This window comes from Macrobrachium rosenbergii, chromosome 12 (assembly GCF_040412425.1).
Source record: "Macrobrachium rosenbergii isolate ZJJX-2024 chromosome 12, ASM4041242v1, whole genome shotgun sequence".
NCBI lineage: Eukaryota > Metazoa > Arthropoda > Malacostraca > Decapoda > Palaemonidae > Macrobrachium > Macrobrachium rosenbergii.
In genome coordinates, this window is record NC_089752.1 from 116,556,376 (window position 1) to 116,577,831 (window position 21,456).

General features: G+C 36.2%; 1 protein-coding gene across 1 annotated transcript in view; it reads right to left on the reverse strand.

The window, feature by feature from the left end:
* Nucleotides 1-386: 386 nt before the first annotated feature.
* The window catches only part of LOC136843940 (zinc finger MYND domain-containing protein 19-like), a 193,398-nt gene continuing 172,328 nt past the window's right edge, over nucleotides 387-21,456 (reverse strand). Inside the window, exons 2-5 of the mRNA XM_067112926.1 lie at nucleotides 14,344-14,510; nucleotides 12,195-12,393; nucleotides 8,660-8,809; nucleotides 387-5,802 (exon numbers count right to left, since the gene is read on the reverse strand). Of these exons, the coding sequence (XP_066969027.1) occupies nucleotides 5,692-5,802; nucleotides 8,660-8,809; nucleotides 12,195-12,393; nucleotides 14,344-14,510 (627 nt within the window). The 3' untranslated portion in view covers nucleotides 387-5,691. The remainder of the gene's footprint in view (nucleotides 5,803-8,659; nucleotides 8,810-12,194; nucleotides 12,394-14,343; nucleotides 14,511-21,456) is intronic.

Sequence of the window (21,456 nt, forward strand, 5' to 3'; positions counted from 1 at the left end):
GACTGTTCTACCTCAGCTGAGGAATAAATGACAAGATTCTCGTGTGTTCTTGTGCAAAACAGTGAAAGGGGCAGTTTGTGGAAGCAACATTTTTTTGGAAAAAAAAAAAAAAATGAATTGTAATAAGCAGTTTGTGGAAATGTTTTTTTGGAAAAAAAAAAAATATAGTAAAATGTTCGTGTTGCATCGTGGACAGATTTCCAGTTACTAATATTAATAAATGTCCATTGTAAGATTTTAAATAAGGTTTATAAGGGAAAATGTGTAACAGCAAGTTTGTATAAATTTTTTTTAGAAAGGTGTATTGCTTCTTGCCCCAAGAAGAATTAATCCCATCACAGTGTATTACAAGTTAAAAAGGAATTTGTAATTAAATAACATTATTATTTTATTAATAAACATATATTTGGTGTTAGTAGGACTAGAAGTCTTTATCAGCTAAGCTTGTCATTAACCTAGCCTAGGATGGAGGGAAGTCAACCCTCCGTAATTAGAAACAAAGCAATTAGGTTAACCAGTATAGAAAAAATGTAAATGCTGTACAGTTCAGCCACTTATTGTTTTGTAATTAACTTGGAAGGTACAGGAAAGAGAGCAACAACGTTCCCTACATCACCTCATCTGCTGGCGTGTGGGATCATCCCAGTACAGTATGCCTCACAGATAACCCCTCACACAGAAAATAGCTCATATTGTCAAGTAAAATGAAGTACTCCTTACAGATGATTGCATGAACAGAAAATCCCCACAAAATCATAAACAGAACCTTGTATCTAAGAATGAGATGTGGCAATATATTTTCTTTTGCACCACACAGCTACTGAATAATGTCACACTCTCTCTCTCAATATCACGTCTCATGATAATATGACAATGGAAGATTGACTCTATTGTAAAGATTAATGGAATAGTAATAATGGCTCATAAAAGGCACTGATAAAACAGGTGGAACAAGGATGAAGTGTATTCAATGCACACTTATCTTCATTACCAAGTTTCTGTCTCCAGGAAGCTCGCCTGTTTGACAACTGTGGCTATAACAAAGCCCTCACTGTTTCTTAAGCTGCTTCATTTACAGTTCCCATGTAGTTAGGGCTATGCATAAAAACTTCAAGGTCTTCAAGTGATGTAAAGACAATACACAAGATGAAAGACGTCCTCATGCACAGCATGACCATAGCATTAAATAACAGTAACACACTGTATTTTTCATCTCTAGAAAAATAATAAGACATAAGGGAAAATTACAAATACCCATCTGCACTTTAAAACTTCTGTGGAAAAACAGTACCTCACACTGATAATTCCTCAAATTCATTGTTATGCATGGCTAAACTATTTGGGAATCTTTGTTTCTAACCCCTGTTATACAATAGAAAAAATACAGTAATAATAATGAGTACATACAAAGAAAAACAAATCTAAACATTATTCAGCTTGGTGATCATGTACTACATATAGATTGCATACTGATTATAAAAAATAAAAAAGGAAATAAAATATTAATCCTCAATTATACCCACTGAGGAAGAACCATTGCACCTTCATCTACAATTAGACTGGTCATGGTTTGAGATCATAGGTAAGAGCGGTTTTTCAATATAGAACTCTTTGCAGCCATAATAAATCAAGAGCCAAAAAACTTTAATACAACCAGTCACTGCACCTAAACACAGTGACTTACAAAACCTGTTTTTAAATACCTCATCAAAAATTTCCTTTAACCAAAACATTTTCAACAAAATAATGGACTGATATCCTGCTTTTTTTTAAGCTACAAAACTACGTTAGTATAGCTTTGTAAAAACTAGCTTTGTAAAAACTATTATTACCTTGTCAATCAATTATGAGAATAGAAATTAGTAATTCACCAAAAGCTAGGCTCTAGGTTAATTATTCTATATAAAATTAATGCTAAACAAATACTGTAAAAAGGAACGAAAGGTAGACAGCATGACTGTAGTACTGTATTGCATATAATGTACTTTCTTTGTGTAAATACCTCAAGAAAGGTGTCACCATTAGTGTCACTCGTATAATTAATCATCAGTGAAGAGAGTGTAGCATCTACTAAGTGGTAAAACCTATTTAAAACTTAACTCCTATACTAAATTATACGATATCTTTTCGAAAACGTAGCTATAATTTTTCTAACACCTGATGGAAGAACAGAAATGACCTCATTTAACATTTGGTGACAAGGTTATCAAACGGGACATTAAGCTGAACATAGTGTACAGTGTACGGGACATTAAGCTGAACATAGTGTACAGTGTACATGGCTGCTTATGATGAACTTTATAACCATCTTCAGTACCGGGTATTTTTGCATCTAAATAGTTTCAAGATCACACCTTCATATTCTCTGGTTACTGCCTCAGGCTATGGATAAGAAGTGTGAAGCTCTAACCATGCCACTAACAGAACCACTAAATACAATCATGCCCTCACCATCCCAAAATTTAAAATATCAAAAATGCAATTTTATTGTGAGGTACTAAAAACTGTGAAATTGATATTACATTTGCTCTAAGTCCACAATATTTGCAGCTACATTATATAATTGAAGCCTATGTTCCTTTAGTGTGACACAATAGCGCTAAACCCCCAATCTGCTCTGTGGGCTCTGGTAGTGAGATGGGGCAAAGTTCATCATATAACAAAACTTCAGCAGGGCAATTTTGAAGTTAAAATCTAGATTTACTCTTGACCAGGAACTGATTGCTCTTATCATACTGACAACCCAGGGAATATATTAATGAAGTTTTCTCTAACCAAAAAATTCTTCATTACTGCACAAAGTGCGAGCACTTACACATTAAACAAGGCAATAGTGGCGATACTAAATTTTTTCCAACTCAGTTTTTTTATATTAATACTAAAAACGACAAAACTAGCACCAGCCTTAAGGTATATTTAACATTTTGTTTTTAACAAATTTTATGTATTTTTTTTATTTTAAAATATTACCTGCAGATTACTCTCTTCACTGACAACATGATGGCTGCTTGGTGGAGAAAGCCAATTACAATGTCCCACTACTTTGGTGAGGTATTTACACAATACAGTAATCTACCTATCAGCTATTAGTGAAGTTATATCAATTCATATTTAAAATCTTCATTGTTAAAGCTAGATACAGCTACCATATAAATGTACATGTCATGCCCATATCTTACACTATTGTCTTGTCCTTGTTAAGAAAGCCTCATCATTATAACCATACATTGCTTTGCAGCAAAATTGAAAAAAAAAAAAAAACATCCTATAGCAACTATAATTATGTTACAAAGGAAGGAGTATTAACAAGACGTTAGAATAAAAATTAGAGTGAGTTTTTCAAAATAAAGAAGGAAATCCACTGAGGACATTGCAAAATACTAAACAGGAAAGGAACTCATGTTAGTGGTTACTTAAAACTAAAGTGATATGTCAAAACTCATACAGTTATGTCTGTTGACATTCTATAAACTTTTTGTCTTTTAATCAGCAGATGAAAATATGAGAGAATGTCTACCTGAATACTGTAACATAATTTGGACATTAAAAAGAACATCATTCATGCAGTGCTTACATTGATATTTTCCACCATGCTCCTGCAAATCTTTTATTAAAAGACCCTATCAAAACCAGGTAAAAAAATATTCTAAGGATATATTAGAGGCTTAACATAGTTACCTATCACATGTTACTTGCATAAACACAGTTAATATAAGAAAAAAAGTTTTAATGCTGCAGTATTTGAACCAATACATTAATCCTCCTGTATGAATTAATACACTATTTCACATATAAAACAATAGCAAACAGAAAAATATATCTTAAAATTCAGGATTATTTTTTGCTATACACAGTTTTGTTATATATAAATGAGTGTTATGTTTTAAGAGATTAATTTGTTACAATTGGCTTGTTCTACATACTAAACTGTGTTGGACTCCAGCATGTAACAAGATTATTAGCTGATACTGTGTAATGCAGACCTTTGATAATTAGAAAGATGATGCAATCTAACACTATTATTAAAACTAATGGAATAAATAATTAGAGGCTGTAATAAATACCACTCCCACACAGGAACACAAAATCAGGACACTGTATCAACTCTTTGTACATCCAACATAACTGACACAATGACATCACCTGTGTCCACCCACTTACATATTGCAACAACAATGCGGCTTTCAAAAAACCGTTTACGTACAGCTCCTATGGAATGAGAAGTTGAGCAATCATTGCACTTTGTTACCAACATTCTTTGACTGAACTCTCCCAACATTTATAAAGTCAAGTCTGAACATCTGGTCTTTTGTCTCATCATGCTAAATGCACTTTTGGATAATCGTTACACATTTATACTTAATGCATTTCAAAAAATGAGGACACTCACAAGTAAATCCCATGGCAAACTAAATATGAATTAATTGTAATACACTCTCAATGGCTAACTTACTCTGTAAATTATCCCTATAAAGCTGTTTCACTGGTTAAAATTGGTTTTCAAATCACTGTTCCTTTTGGCAATGGTATACAGTATGTTCAACTGATTATGGCAAATGATACAGTATTAATCTTCTCAGGAATTTAAATCTTGGCCAACTATTAAAACATTTAAGAAATCTGACCCTCTTTATAGCTACACTGGATTTGACATATCTGGTAGTCTACTTGTAGAAATGAAATGAAAGACCATACTTTTAGCCATGCCTGCATCTGCCCCTGATAGTCTAGGAAAATGAAAAAAAAATATTTAGCTTTGTGTTGATGAAGTTATCAAAGGAAATAACTAATCTCAAGACAGACTTTACAAAGCTTACAACACTCAAGTTCAATGTGCTTCTAAGAAATCTAAAAATGTTCAAATCAGCTGAATATTAGACATCAAAAAGCAGATATTTTTGACTTGTTACAGTTGAAAACCATTTTCATTCAATTATAAACCATCACAATTAAGTTGAAAAAAGATGGGTCCATTACCAAACATGAAACTGAGAATTATAATCTGTACTACTCCTTCAAATGACCGAGTAGAGAATTGAGTTCACTTTTCGAATGAAAAACAATTAAGACATAAATTGTTTGCTTGTAAGTTGCCACAGGATTCACCTACCTTCCGTCACACCTAGTATTGTTATCAAAGCTCACTTTCACATAGCAGAACCACTGTTGATTAACAGCAGACTCCCAACCTTTTTATACTGGAGGACAATGCATTTCTGTACTGTTTTAGTTTTTGTCAAATTATATGCCCTGCTCACCCATAACCTATCACTCCGATGCTAAGAATAGAAAAAATGCCTCAACATTTCAATGTACAGTAATAGAAAAACAGCTTCATTACTGTTAATATTCTAGTATCAGCAAATGAGAATTAATTTCACAAACCATTCTTAGCATGTGTAAAATTGAATCATTTGAAGGAGATAACCTTTACTTTCTATTAATGATTTCCCAAGAAGATTCTTTGTATACAAGCTCCTATCCAAAATATTTTGACCAGTAAAGCAGTTACTGGCTTGAAATCAACATAAATTTGAGAGAGAACGAGATAGACAGGATATCAGGTGCTAACTGCAGCTTCAACTATATGAAAAAATTGGGTGATTACTTGAAATCAAGAACGACAAATAATCCTCCAATATTTAGAAGTTTGGGTGCCCGCAAAAGATGAATGACTAGCAAAGGCAGACGTTAGCGTTCAGGCGGTCTTTCTGTTATGCACGGCCGCCTCTTTTCTCGACAAAGTTTCTTATGAATCGGCCAATCTTTTTGTTGACAAAAGGTACCACAGTATCTTGCTTCCTGAAAAAAAAAAAGACAGGCAATAGATATAGATGCTAAGAAAATTCATTTATAACAAAGGTGAATTAATGACAAAAATGCTTAGAATTTTGCTATTACTGTATTAAGTTTTAAAATATAGGGTTTCATAAATATCAATTAAGTCTATCAGTCGAGAAACATGCCAAGCGCCATCCTGGGCCAAAGTATTTTTTAATTTAATTTATTATATTTTAAAAATGGCACTTGGCATGTTTCTCGACTGAAAAGCTCAATTCATGTTAGCCACTTTCACTTCTTGCATTTGCACCACAATATACATCAATAATGAACAGAGCCTTCATGAGTAAAGCCAAACTGTCAAGAGCCTACAATTAAATACAGATTGATATCTCATTTTTATTATTATTAGTATTATATATATATTTTTAAAACTGTACATCCTCACAGCTGGCAATAAATACTTTCCAGTTATGAGAATCCAAAATCAAACTAAAATAAAACACAAATTTAATCAAACTTATTTGATATATCAGGTCTGTACTTGTATTCTCTGCTAGATATTTTAAATTACAATATAAACTTTCCTTTGTAATGGGTCTAATAGTGATTGTCTAATTAAGGAATAAAATACTAATTCCTTCAAAGGAAATTCAATAATGAAGAAGGAGTTTTTCAGGCCTCAACAACACAATGAAACACACTTTTAATCATATGATATGACTTCATCACATTAGAAACAACAGAAGATAAGTATATATGCAAATTTAGATATTTTAAGTATACTCATGGCTTGGTATGCTCCCTATACACAATACGTAGTTTTATTTTTCATGTGGTTGCTACAAAAATGCAATAATTCAAATTCTCATAATGTAAATATTTTTTAATAAAACCTTATACTAAAGGCTCATACATGATGAAAATTTGCCTTCACTTTGCAAAATAAAAATGAGGTACAACTCCATTTTGCTAAATGAAAATGAGGAACAACTCCATTTTGCACAATAAAAATGAGGAACAACTCCATTTTGCACAATAAAAATGAGGAACAACTCCACTTTGCACAATAAAAAATGGGAACAATTCTATTTTGCAAAATAAAAAACAGGAACAACTCGATTTTGCAAAATAAAAACAACTACTCCATTTTGCAAAGTAAAAACAGGAACAACTCCATTTTGCAAAGTAAAAAACAGGAACAACTCCATTTTGCAAAGTAAAAAACAGGAACAACTCCATTTTGCAAAGTAAAAAACAGGAACAACTCCATTTTGCAAAATCAAAATGAGGAACAACTCCATTTTGCAAGATACAAAACAGGAACAACTCCATTTTGCAAAATCAAAATGAGGAACAACTCCATTTTGCAAGATACAAAATGGGAACAACTCCATTTTGCAAGATAAAAATGAGGAACAACTCCATTTTTTAAAGATACAAAATGGGAACAACTCCATTTTGCAAGATAAAAATGAGGAACAACTCCATTTTGCAAGATACAAAATGGGAACAACTCCATTTTGCAAGATAAAAATGAGGAACAACTCCATTTTGCAAGATACAAAATGGGAACAACTCCATTTTGCAAGATAAAAATGAGGAACAACTCCATTTTGCAAGATACAAAATGGGAACAACTCCATTTTGCAAGATAAAAATGAGGAACAACTCCATTTTGCAAAATAAAAAACAGGAACAACTCTTGTAATTTCATTTATTCCATTAAACATACCTAGTAAATGGGATTTTGGGGTACAACATACAAGCCAAACTTATCACACTGTTTGTCAAGATAATTTTATCAAATGTCTGATTTGTAAACTAACCTGACTTCATAAAACTCGCCATGTTGCCACCAAAATTGAGAAACATTTCACAAGTGATACTGACTCATTGCCAAGGGGCATTAAAAGGTTACAGTATAGGATTTGTAAACAAGATTTTTCATTCACTGTTCTCCATTTTGCTTTCTTTAAATCTACAGCAGTAAACCCTAATGGACCGAGTCACAAGACTACAGTCTATAAACGGAAGAAGGTTCCAAAGGGAATTCAGGCTGCAAGAGAGATAAGATATTGGAAAATATATTAAAAAAATGAGGGAATAGAAAATAAAACTAATACACCTGAATTTAGGAAACATCGGCATAAAGCACAAATGAATTTGCTCCTTGCTCAAACATTTGGAGATCAAATGATTCCACAACTGTATTAGGCAAACTATTCCATATTCTAGTTGTATCTAAAACAAAACTCCTAGCAAACTGAGTACTGTAGTATTAACCCTGGTACACTGTGCAGCAAATACAGCGAGGTCAGGTAAAACCGATGCTTGTTATTGGAGAATTTTTATTCAATGAACTAGCCAGCCTTGGAAGGAGCCTTCATCTAAGTTGTAACACCTCAACGGGTAGCTGATGCCTTGGCTGGCCTGCTACCCAATTAGGGTCCTCACACAATGTTTCACATTAAGTCTTTTCTACATGTCACAGTAATATATGCTATATAATCTGTCTTGTTTACCTATATTCCAACATACTGCATTAACTATGCTATGCATTCTTAATTCCTTAACCAATGCATGACAATCTCTACTTTGCTATGCAAAGTCAAATCATCCAATCAGAATCAACTACCAAAAATGTAAACCTTTGACAAACTACAATCAATATTAAAATCTTACAGATTAGTATTCTGGCCTGTTTTACTGTTTTACAATTTTTTCATTTAAATGAAAATAACTAAAAAAAAAAGTCTTTAGATAGAAAGTAACATGCAACTAATTTTTTATGGGAAATGGGACACAGTTGAGAAACAAAAAATAACACAGTAGATATTTGGATGGAGATAAAATTACAATAACAAGTATAACTCACCTGACATCTCCCACAAATCGAAAATTCCCTTAATTCTTTCTCTATATTAGTACAAGGTGGATACCTGCATTCATAATAGCAATCTTCTTCCTCTTCTACAATTTCTCCATTAGCATTGTAGTATCTAGTTACCAAAAAATCTCCATATTGCTGGAACAGAATGAAAATATGAATTACTCGAACTGATCACATTAAAATATATCATGAGTATTTGATGCAACATGTATTCCCTCCCTGCCATTGAAAAGTACATTATTTTTCCAAACCAATCCAACATTCAAAACACATGACTGCTCTATTGGCTGAAATAAAAAGCTTACATGAAAAGGTATGCTATGTAACTTGCTCTTGATGTCCATTTAAGAAGATTGGCAGTTGGAGGTATGTACCAAAGAAAAGCAAGTTACTTCCAGAAACCATTGTTTTGGACATGGCTTCAGCATTAAAGAATGAAAATCTTTCTGATGCTTCTTCAATTATGAGATGCAGAAGGACATTCTTCTGACCTGACATCAGTGCTTGTTGGGTTTCTCAAATAAAAACATTTCCACTAAAAGGCCTCATGTCCCACTGGTTACAAAGCTGAGAATTTTACAGTATTCCAGTGGCACACGGTCCCATCTCTAAAATTACATGTATAAACATAAACTGTCAACAATACAGAGCAGTTCAGTTCCAGTTCTAGCTTCATCAGAGCACTTTGCACTTCTGAACAGAATGCCTCAAACTGCCAGCAGCAAAAAATCTTTAAGCAAGTGACTAATAATGACTGCATGTCCAGACAAAATTTAAGTGAATCAATACTGGTGTAATGCCTCTAAGGCTTATATGCAGACAATACTGACTGGTAGCATTACATGCCAGCTTCAATTACCTGTTCTACGTACCATTACCAAATAAAAAAATATCGGAAATAACTGACATGCAGTGTCAACATTTTACCTAGGAGGCAATCATGGAATCCCCAGTCACCTAACCAACAAATTATGTTGCTGAAGGGTACAAACTGTGTGGTGAACTTTTATTCAAAACTTGACTTTCGTGATAAAGTCCAAAATGAAAAGCAAAACTGATGACCCCGCCAACCATACACAACTTTTCCCTCTATGATGGACTGTCCATGTATTGCACCAAATACTTCCCTCAACTTTATTAACAGAGAGATGGATTCGTCAGAGGGCTTACATAATTTGTTTCTGTCTACCACTCCCCAAGTTGCCCCTATATTTATCTTTATTATTACTTAAATGCTGGGATTTTGTATATAATTTGTTAGCAATATATCTCACACTTCCTCTTCGATTACTGTTGTGCATTTTTTCCCCAAATATTTATCTAAAAATGTATTCTTTGTAGGATAAATTGACAAGAGTACCAACACATGGACATGGCCGCTGTCTTACCGCCACGGTCCCACCCTCACCTGGTGGGGGTATACAACGGGAACTCTCGCTAAAAGTCGTTAAATTCTAAGTTCTTGTTGAATGGGACTCAAGACATAGCTCTGATGAAGGGCAAGTACAACAAAAATATATTTTATTCCTGAAATATTACTATTATTTAAAACTGACCAGCCAAAAGAATCGAATGACCAAATGAAATTAAAGAGCAAAGGAGAAGAATGTAATCAAACTGAGTGCAGACAATCAAGTTAATATATATAAATATTCAGTTAAGTGACAATATTAAATTTTCTTTTTTGTCTTGCAAGAATTAACAATATAGGCATATGATAAATAATTAATATGCAGACGAGCAAATTAATGAACAGAATACGAAGGAAGATAAAAATGAACCTCAAACGAGGCTTTGTTAAGCCCAGGCACAAAATGTATGGCATAGCCCAAGGTTTGGGAAGTGATTGTGACACTAAACAACTAAATGCTGTAGCTGAAACAGCCCTACAACCACAATAGTGCTACCCTAGTTGTTGCCAACTAAATATCTGTTTTCTGTTAATACAATTATGAGCATTTGTTTGAACACAATACTTATGTTAGCTGATCCCAGTTACTGCAGTTTTAGCCTGTGATGATCACGGTTACGCTGTTCATTAAAATTTTTGTTGTAATGAGTCACAAACCTATCAAAGCATGACAACCGCTCAGTAGTCAGATGAGTGCTCTGTATAATTTATTGACCTCTAACTTTCTTAGAGGGACCTCACCCCGAAGGCAGTTGTCTTTATGCAATGTCTTTAGGTGGAGGGATCAGTTTTGCTTTTCATTTTGGGCTTTATCGCTAAAACCAAGTTCTGAGTGAAATTTCAACTACATATTTTTTACCCTTCAGCAACTTCCTTTGTTGGCTGGGTGACTGAGGATTCCATCCTTTGTCCTGTTAAGACATTCTGGAAGAGTGTAGAGGACACAGGTATTTGCTGATTGGTGTTTACTCAGCATCTTCGAGTCATCCAGTCATTTAGCATGACAGCCTCCTAGGCAAATTTTTTATGCTGTGCATGTCACTTATTTCTACTTTTTTTTTTTGGTAACGGTACTTAGAACTATAACAGAAGATGGCTCTTCCAAAGTGTTAGAACAGAAAGAACTATAACAGAAGACGGCTCTTCCAAAGTGTTAGAACAGACAGAACTATAACAGAAGATGGCTCTTCCAAAGTGTTAGAACAGACAGAACTATAACAGAAGATGGCTCTTCCAAAGTGCTAGAACAGACAAAACTATAGCAGAAGATAGCTTATTACAGTGTTAGAACAGACAGAACTTGAGCAGAGATTGCTTATTCCAAAATTTTAGAACAGACAAAACTATAACAAGATGGCTCTTCCAGAGTGTTAGAACAGACTGAACTATAGCAGAAGATGGCTTATTGCAAAATGTTAGAACAGACTGAACTATAGCACAAGATGGCTTATTGCAAAGTGTTTAGAACAGACTGAACTATAGCAGAAGATGGCTTATTGCAAAGTGTTAGAACAGACTGAACTATAGCAGAAGATGGCTTACTGCAAAGTGTTAGAACAGACAGAACTATAGCACAAGATGGCTTATTGCAAAGTGTTAGAACAGATAGAACTATAACAGAAGATGGCTCTTCCAAAGTGTTAGAACAGAAAGAACTATAGCAGAAGAATGCTTATTCCAAAGCGTTAGAACAGACAGAACTATAGCAGAAGATGGCTTATTTCAGTGTTAGAACAGGCAGAACTATAGCAGAAGATGGCTCTTCCAAAGTGTTAGAACAGACAGAACTATAGCAGAAGATGGCTCTTCCAAAGTGTTAGAACAGACAGAACTATAGCAGAAGATGGCTCTTCCAAAGTGTTAGAACAGACAGAACTATAGCAGAAGATGGCTCTCCCAAAGTGTTAGAACAGACAGAACTATAGCAGAAGATGGCTCTTCCAAAGTGTTAGAACAGACAGAACTATAGCAGAAGATGGCTCTTCCAAAGTGTTAGAACAGACAGAACTATAGCAGAAGATGGCTCTTCCAAAGTGTTAGAACAGACAGAACTATAGCAGAAGATGGCTCTTCCAAAGTGTTAAAAGCAGACAGGACAATTTTAGTTACCTCTTCTACTGGATCAGCAGGCAGCTGCTGGATGGCAACCCAGTACAATGACTGTTCCCGAGGTGATAACACATGTCCCGCTGCGGGCTGCTTGGCTCCCACAGGCACGAGTGCGAGGTTTTCCAATCTGTTGTCTACGGTTACACTGTTGAGGTGGATTACTTTCCAACCCGGTGCTATACCTCCTCTATGAGTTTCCCTGCAAATGTTAGAATACATTAGAATATAGAATTTAGGCCCAGCGCTGGAACATATGAGGTCATTCAGTGCTGACAGGGAAACTGAGTGTAGAAAGGTTTGAAAGGTGTAACAGTTTCACTCTGAAGCAATGGTTAGGTTAGGGTGGAAAGTAAGATGGAAGTAGAGAATAAGAACGGAGGTAGAGTGAAAGGAATGAAAGGGGTTGCAGCTAGGGGCCGAAGGGACGCTGCAAAGAGTAAGTAATGCCTACAGTGCACCGCATGAGGTGCACTGACAGCGCTACACCCTACGGATCCTGGAAATATTGTACACACATTTAGTAAGAAAACGCATGCAATTAATAATTGTTCAGTACTGATATGGTGTCCTATGAAAATGGTCTCTTTAGTAACGCTGATATAGTGTCCTATGAACATGATCTCGCTAACAGACTAACATCTACACTACGAAAAATATCGAGACAAATAATCCAATATTAACAACTACTCGAACTACTTCGTGAATGACAGCAGTCGCGTCTCTCGTGAGCTATTTCTAGTCTTCCACGATGAAACTATTTTTTTTTTCTTCGCCTTATTCGCCATATTTAAGTCGTATAGGTAAAATATGACAAAATCTGTCGAAACTTTGAAGGATATAAAAATTACTTATCAAAAGGCAAGTAAGATTCCCGAATTTCACTTTCTGTGCACCATCGCCATCCTGTAAGTTATTAAACACTGTCCACATTTTATCATGAATGGCCACCGTTTCCTTTCTAAAATAACGATTAGTTACGTCACAAAGAATTATAAGAAACTTCATATACTCGAGTACTTACTCAGTCGTCATCAACTGGGATGAAGAACACTGAGATCGAGATAACGTCGATTTAACTCAACTTTCCAAACGACAACAGAATACGTAAGTAATTTGGGAAGTCTAGATCAACGATTTACTTTCTCGTGCAGGGGCAGTTCCGGAAATAAGATTATGAAGAAAGAAGCAAAACACTAAAATGGTGTTGTATGCTTAGGTAAACAAAAAAAATTATCAACTGAAGCAGTATGCACAGGCAAAGTATTAATCTTGATAAGCGTATATTTTACAAACACGAGCGTTTATGGAGTTTATAGGTGCAGTACGAAAATATACTATATTTATAACTACGTAGTTCAATATTAAGGCAAAATGGGTCCTCTTAAGATTTTTCAAGGTTAAAATATGTCAAAAGTAAAATCCATCGCATGTAAAAAATACATTTCTGATTTGAGAAACGATTTAATCCCAGGCGCAACACTACCACAATCATCTACCTATCAGGTACCCATTAAACACGCGTACCGAACCCGTTATCTTCACCCTGGAGTTGAATCAGGGTGTTTGAATGCGAACTTACGGTATATTTGTTCCACTCTAGAGCACTGGAACGAATTACATTTACATCACGAGACGAATATCAATTTGGTACATAAATGTTAAGGGTTATGCTTAGTGAAATCAGTTAAAGACATTAAATCATATCACTAATCACAATGTTCGAACCCTGTTCACACGAGTTTGAAAACTGGCTTCATTTTGCAACATTAAATCTCGATAACTTAATCTTGCCTCACACATTTCATTAAACATGACAAATTCAACGATAATTTGTATTTTTCCTAACATACAAACCCGCAACATCATGTGATGGAAGTATCCTTAGGCGCGCATGCGCAGAGGCTATGGTAGACTCGCTTTTACAGAGTAGCACTAGCTATAAAAATGTACCGCAGGGCCAGCATCCCCCAATTTGTGAATAGCCGGAGGGAACCTTGATATAAACATTTATTTTTAAACTGCGACATTTCCAGAAGGAAAACCAAATTAAATGGCCGTAACCTCGAAAACCCTATTCATTAGACACAGAATAGTGAAATGATACTATGGACTGAGGCTACCAGGGAACGGAAGGAGTGTCGTCACTTACCATAGAAGATCGTGAACATATTGGCCGGACGTTCGGCCCCTGGAAATGTCGTAGGCCCACGCGTAGATGGCCGCACCGTTGCCGTCCCTGTCGATATCCACTCGTGCCTCGAAGGCATACTGTTGCACGAGGCAGATGTCTCTCTCGTCCAGGAGTGCATACTTCGTCTGCAAATCGAAGAGAGAGAGAAGGACGCTCGTGAGAAGGAAATCAAACAATATTAGTTTGTTGTTACTCTTAGAACTACTAGCATTAGCTGATGGTATACAATTGCAAGGTACTTTTAGAGCTACCAGCATTACCTGATGGTATAAAATTGTAAGGTACTTTTAGAACTACTAGCATTAGTTGATGGTATAAAATTGTAAGGTACTTTTAGAACTACTAGCATTACCTGATGGTATACAATTGTAAGGTACCTTTAAAACTACTAGCGTTAGCTGATGGTATATAATTGTAAGGTACTTTTAAAGGTACTAGCATTAGCTAATGGTATACAATTGTAAGGAACCTTTAGAACTACAAGCATTAGTTGATGGTATACAATTGTAAGGTACTTTTAGAACTACTAGCATTAGCTGATGGTATACAATTGTAAGGTACTTTTAGAACTACTAGCATTAGCTGATGATATACAATTGTAAGGTACTTTTAGAACTACAAGCATTAGCTGATGGTATACAATTGTAAGGTACTTTTAGAACTACTAGCATTAGCTGATGGTATACAATTGTAAGGTACTTTTAGAACTACAAGCATTAGCTGATGGTATACAATTGTAAGGTACTTTTAGAACTACAAGCATTAGCTGATGGTATACAATTGTAAGGTACTTTTACAGCTACTAGCATTTAGCTAATGGTATACAATTGTAAGGTACTTTTAGAACTACTAGCATTAGTTGATGGTATACAATTGTAAGGAACCTTTAGAACTACAAGCATTAGCTGATGGTATACAATTATAAGGTACCTTTAGAACTACAAGCATTAGCTGATGGTATACAATTGTAAGGTACTTTTAGAACTACAAGCATTAGCCGATGGTATACAATTGTCAAGTACCTTTAGAACTACAAGCATTAGCTGATGGTATACAATTGTAAGGTACTTTTACAGCTACTAGCATTTAGCTAATGGTATACAATTGTAAGGTACTTTTAGAACTACAAGCATTAGCCGATGGTATACAATTGTCAAGTACCTTTAGAACTACAAGCATTAGCTGATGGTATACAATTGTAAGGTACTTTTACAGCTACTAGCATTTAGCTAATGGTATACAATTGTAAGGTACTTTTAGAACTACTAGCATTAGTTGATGGTATACAATTGTAAGGAACCTTTAGAACTACAAGCATTAGCTGATGGTATACAATTGTAAGGTACCTTTAGAACTACAAGCATTAGCTGATGGTATACAATTGTAAGGTACTTTTAGAACTACTAGCATTAGCTGATGGTATACAATTATTGTAGGGTGCTTTTAGAACTACTAGCATTAGTTGATGGTATACAATTGTAAGGTACTTTTAGAACTACTAGCATTAGCTGATGGTATACAATTGTAAGGTACCTTTAGAACTGCTAGTATTATTATTATTATTATTATTATTATTATTATTATTATTATTATTATTTTAGGTTTTGCACTACTGGTACAAAAATAAAAGGAGTGGTCAATCATCCACTGAATTGAATCAAATACAAAATTCCTAATATCCTACAATAAGAGGTTTCCCTTGAATATGCAAGTCCAGGCAAAAAGTATCCACTTCTATCTAATTTATCTAAGAGAAAGCTTAGGATATTTTGGGGACTGCCTTTCTTCCAGAGTGTCAGTGGCATATCCTCCTTTCAACTATATCTTTGGGCTTTCCTTATTGAGTCCTTTAACTTCCGTTTCGTGTTTCGTTCCTCATAAGGTTCCCCATTCTCTGGAAACTTCACCCCTCAATGGTTCCCAATCGTTCTCTTACAAACCTAACCCAATAGCAATAACAACGACATAATATTATAGCCCAAATGCCCCAATGCCCATTTCGCTTTTACAGGTTTGGCCTGGTCATCACACACGATCGTATGAAAGGATTTTGTTGCCTATCAACTCTACGCCTTCGTTCAATTGGGCATTAATTTTAATTACTCGCTAATCAGCAGATTCCTCAATCCCCCATCATCTTTCCAGTTATCCTTTTAAAGGAGACTGACGAAGGAAAAGTAAGTCTAGTCTTTCCTAAATAAACCAGATATACCAAGGCGTACTTACAGACTGCATAATGGTCACTAAAACTGTTGTATGGAGCAGTCGTATTCGGGTGTTTGTGTTCAAGGCAGTTCACTTAATATCATAAAGCAAAATACTTTTTTGACGATACTTACCACCAGTCACTTCGATAAAGGAAGGTATGGGAATCATCACATTCCGAAAAATATTAACTGGAGTTTAAGCATGTTTTTATCAAAAGACCACAGATAAGAATATATATAATGGGAAATATTGGCTCCTAAAATACGCATACAGAAATATACATATTGATTATATTATAATATTTGTGTGTGTGTTGTGTTTTCTCTTTCACAATTTTTGTTGTAGGCGATCGCCTTTGTGGCGATGACTTCTTTGATACTGACTTTTTCATATATTTTCTCACCTCCGCTTTCAGTCTCTTCAAAATTCTTGATAACGACACAAAGGCCCCGCCTGTGTGTCCTTATCCAGAATTCTGAAGAAAGATCGAAAATAAAAGTGTGAAAATATGAAAAAGGCAGTATCAAAGAAGTCTATACCACAAAGGCGATCGCCTACAAAAACAAAAAATTAAATGTGTGCGTGTGAAATTCAAATACATTTTACTCGAGTTGAGAGATATATAAAAAAAAATACCAAATGACTGCTTGATTAGAGCAAACAATACTACAAACACGATATACAGCAAACATTCTATGCTTGAAATTTTTACGTAGATAAGCGTGCAATACAGGCAGGATGTTAACTATAAAAGTTTCCTATCCGCTAAACCTTGTATAGGTTATTGAAAGGTGTCACCAGCAATGATGGGGCTACGGTACATCTCTGCTTAATAAAACCTACCTTCTCTTTGGACTATCAAGTTTATCAGTTTTTACACTCCTAACAGATCCAACTCTACCATGATGCAATTCCCTGGTTAGTAGAACAGCTTGCCCATGGTCTAGATTCTTTCGACAGTAGTTAAATTTACTTGAACTAACATTGATATATAAGAAAAAAGTCACAAGCTTTGAATATAAACACTGCACTTATTTGTTATGTTTTATATACACATCATTCTCGAGTGTTTGTGTTTGTATTAATACTAACGAATTCTCGAGTGTTTGTGTATGTATGTATTAATACTAACGAATTCTCGAGTGTTTATGTCTGTGCTAAAATTAAAGTGGTATACCCGTCTAGTCAATGGCTACGACTGCATATTTCACTTATAAACGACCATCTTTACGTAAAAAAAATATTGACTCTTTCCAATCGACATATTAATCGTAACTCCCGTCAATTTGCTTAGTTAATATGCATTAGTTAAGTATACATCCAGTTCTATACAATTACGGTGGAAGCGAGCCTTACGGAAAAGCTCTCGGAAAATAGGTTGGCAGCCGTGGTCGGTGTGTGGCGACTATGACGTCACACCTAGTAGATGCGGGTGACTGGCATGATAGAAGGGTATAAAATTCTGTACAGATCACTACCCTGACATTCTATAAAAAGGTTACCGTCACCACGCATGCGAATATATCTAGAGCTCTACCTGCAAAATTAGTAAAGTATGCAAATGATAACACGCATTGCACAAAATCGATGCGAACGGACGAAAATTCGCAACCAAATAGGTTCACTGGCACCCGTCTTTAACGGTCCACATGGTCTCCCTCAGTTGCGAGAGATCCTTACAAAGGAAACTGAAACTCGGTACTGTGGAACCTTGATTCCCGGCAAGGTTTGGATACATCTCGTAAGTGAATGGTACCTATTTCTATCAAGGCTTGACAATCCTTATCTGTCACAATGTGAAGCACGTGCAATATTCTTATATGAAACATACTCTACCATCGTTCTTAATACTGATCTCAGCTCTATCTTAAAACATGTTCAATGGTCACATACAATGAAACACGGTTTCATATCACCGTAATTATAATGATAATATACAAACAGAAATAGATACATTAGATGTAATGACTTTAATTACTCTTTGAAGTGCTCTATACCAAGTCAGCATCTGTGCACCGAACTAACGAATATTACGTCTAGTGCCGATGCACATGAGAATGGCATCTACGAAAGACTGCATGTTGATGCCCAACGCACAGCGGTGCACGCACGCAGCAATGCAACATGAATCGAGACCGTCATGAGGCAGGATCATGCTAAGAAAACAGAGGCTGTTGTACGTGACTCGGTAAAAAGTAGCGAAGAATGCGTCGGCAATCAAGAGAGAATTACCCAGAGCGCCAGGTGGCTTTCAAGATCCCTCTCTCTCTCTCTCTCTCTCTCTCTCTCTCTCTCTCTCTCTCTCTCTCTCTCTCTCTCCAAACACTGCTACCCCTTGTCACCGGAGTTAATTACTCGTAAACCTACTGAATAGAGCAGAGTCAAGCGAGAGATGAGAGGAATGCTACCGTAAGATCAAAGTGAGACAACGCGTGACAATCTCTCTGGTTTGCAAGAGTAATTTATTAGGAAGGATTATATAATTTCGGTTTACTCGATTACGGAAGTTCTTCATGTCTTAATATACTACAAAATTTTCACACATATATACAATTTATATATGTGTACATATATAATAAATTCCAGAAAATATCTATCGGAAAGATAAAGCATGGAATAGCCTACGTGCTTCCCGGGTGAAACTACCTGACAGCCTGCAAGCAAGCAAGCACTTGACTGGGTGTCATTCATGCAGACTTCATCACGAATGAGACACGTCGACATTCAAACCTGAAAACGTACCAGACTCCACAACTATTTTAGTAATAAAAGGGGCTTTTAACAAAAACCTCGTTTCCCGTGGATGTCAAAAAAATTATCGTGATCGCTAAACCAAGTTAATATCAAAGTTGTGAACTACAACTTAGTCCAATATATTTTTTATGAGCCTTCTTTGAATCCCCACTGTTATTAAATGTATATTAAAGCAAGCTGCCTGTCTCGCGTATATTGGCAAGCAGATTCGCCAATAGAGCGTAGCATCAAGTACAGTATAGGAAAAATTTTTCCATCAACTTTGGACGCAGAAAATACGAAAAAAAAAAACTGTATTTGAAAATAACGGCAGGACAGAGTTTTGGGTATAAGGAAACCGAAGCCTTGCACTTCAATTTCTTCGAAAATAATCACATCGCTATTAAATCTACAACGTTCATTAAGCCGCTGGTAACAACGTCAGAAAACAATGCAATATACACAATATACTTGTGTGAATACCGACTACCATAGTACTATCAGTCGAGAACAGACAAGCGTTATCTTCATGCTGACAAAACATGATTTTAAACTGAATATGCCTGTCCTGGGTTTGACAGATTGTAAGGCTGAATTCAAGACTCTTTGCAGAGCTAAATGTTAGCTATATTCAAGGAAAAAAATAATGCATACAACCATAAAGTTCAAAAAGCATGTCGCATTCACATTCCAATCCGTTCTATATTCCCTACGTGCCGAAGACGCAACTTTCATTCACATTTTCCGTTTGAGTTAAACTCTGTACACTTCCACACCTTAAATAACGCTAAATATCACGTGAAACATCTACCGGACCTTTTCACAAAAGCTGCCAACATTCCCTATCCAGACGTCAGCTGTCTCTCCTCTCTCTTCCACCTCTTCTCTGCTCTGTTGCTTCCTCCTATCAACCCCCTCCCCTCCCCCCCAACACACACGGCTACTAACCACCCTTTTTCCAGTCCCTTCTGTCTAACCTGGTTCCTACTCCCGACAGAGACCCTCCGTGAGCAGGTGGCCAACAACGATAACCCGCCCCCTCCCCCGACTACCACCACCAGCAGCCTGCCCTAATTGCTGACACCGAGCATAAAATGCCTTCCAACATCGCAGCCAACCTTATCCAGTCTCATTCAAATCATCCTACGGTGTGCTTCGAGATGGTTCAGAAACGAACTGCCGTTTGAAATCTACATCAAAAAAGCCCAAACTTTAACCGTTGCAAAAATTAACGAGTAAGGGACAAACGTATTGCTTGTAAGACTATTAAAAGAAGGAGGGTTCTTAAGCCTGCATAGGGAGCGGAAGAAAATTTGCTCAACAGCAGAGCAGAAGAAGAAAGACAACGCCAGGTAAGCCCCGGTACCAGGGAGGAAACAAAGTGGAACGAGGAAGGAGCCATCGTGACTCTAAGAACAAACAAGTGAAGATGGCAGCAACAAAGGACCATCTCAAGATGGATGGCGACAATCATCACAAGAAACGAGACCACCACCTCCTCCTCTTTCTCTTCTTCCTACTCCTCCTCCTCTTCCTAACCATCACTGTACAATCAACCACAGGCTGTGCCGCCTCCAACATGACACGCAACCACGGAGTGCACACACGAGTTCATCCCATTGCGATGAACAATCACTGCTTCAGGAGACGAGGCTTCTCTCTGTGAAGAGCTGCGTGAAAGACCTCGCTATCTGCTGGCTCGTACTTGACTGAGGTCTTCGATTTCTGGTCACCTACAGTAGTCGCACTGTTATAAAAAGCTATTCCGAGAAAGATCTTTAACTTGATTGGCTCTCTCTGCCTACAAGATGGAAATAAACTGTAGACCCAGGGAGGGGCCTCTCTGACTAGACGGTAGACACTAATTGTAGACCCAGGTAAAAAGAAAATTATATATATATATATATGCTGCTACCTTCATGTTAACTGAGGACAGGGACAGCACACACAGGACAAAATACTGAGGCTGATCCTATAACACCTGCATTCAGAATTTCAGCACGATCTCAATAACAAGCAATTCTAGAGGTGGCGACTCCCCAGATACCTGATATATCGGGAACACCACTTGACACAAATATTTTCAACAGTTCGTGCTCGCATTTATTATTCCAAAGGTCAACTCTAACA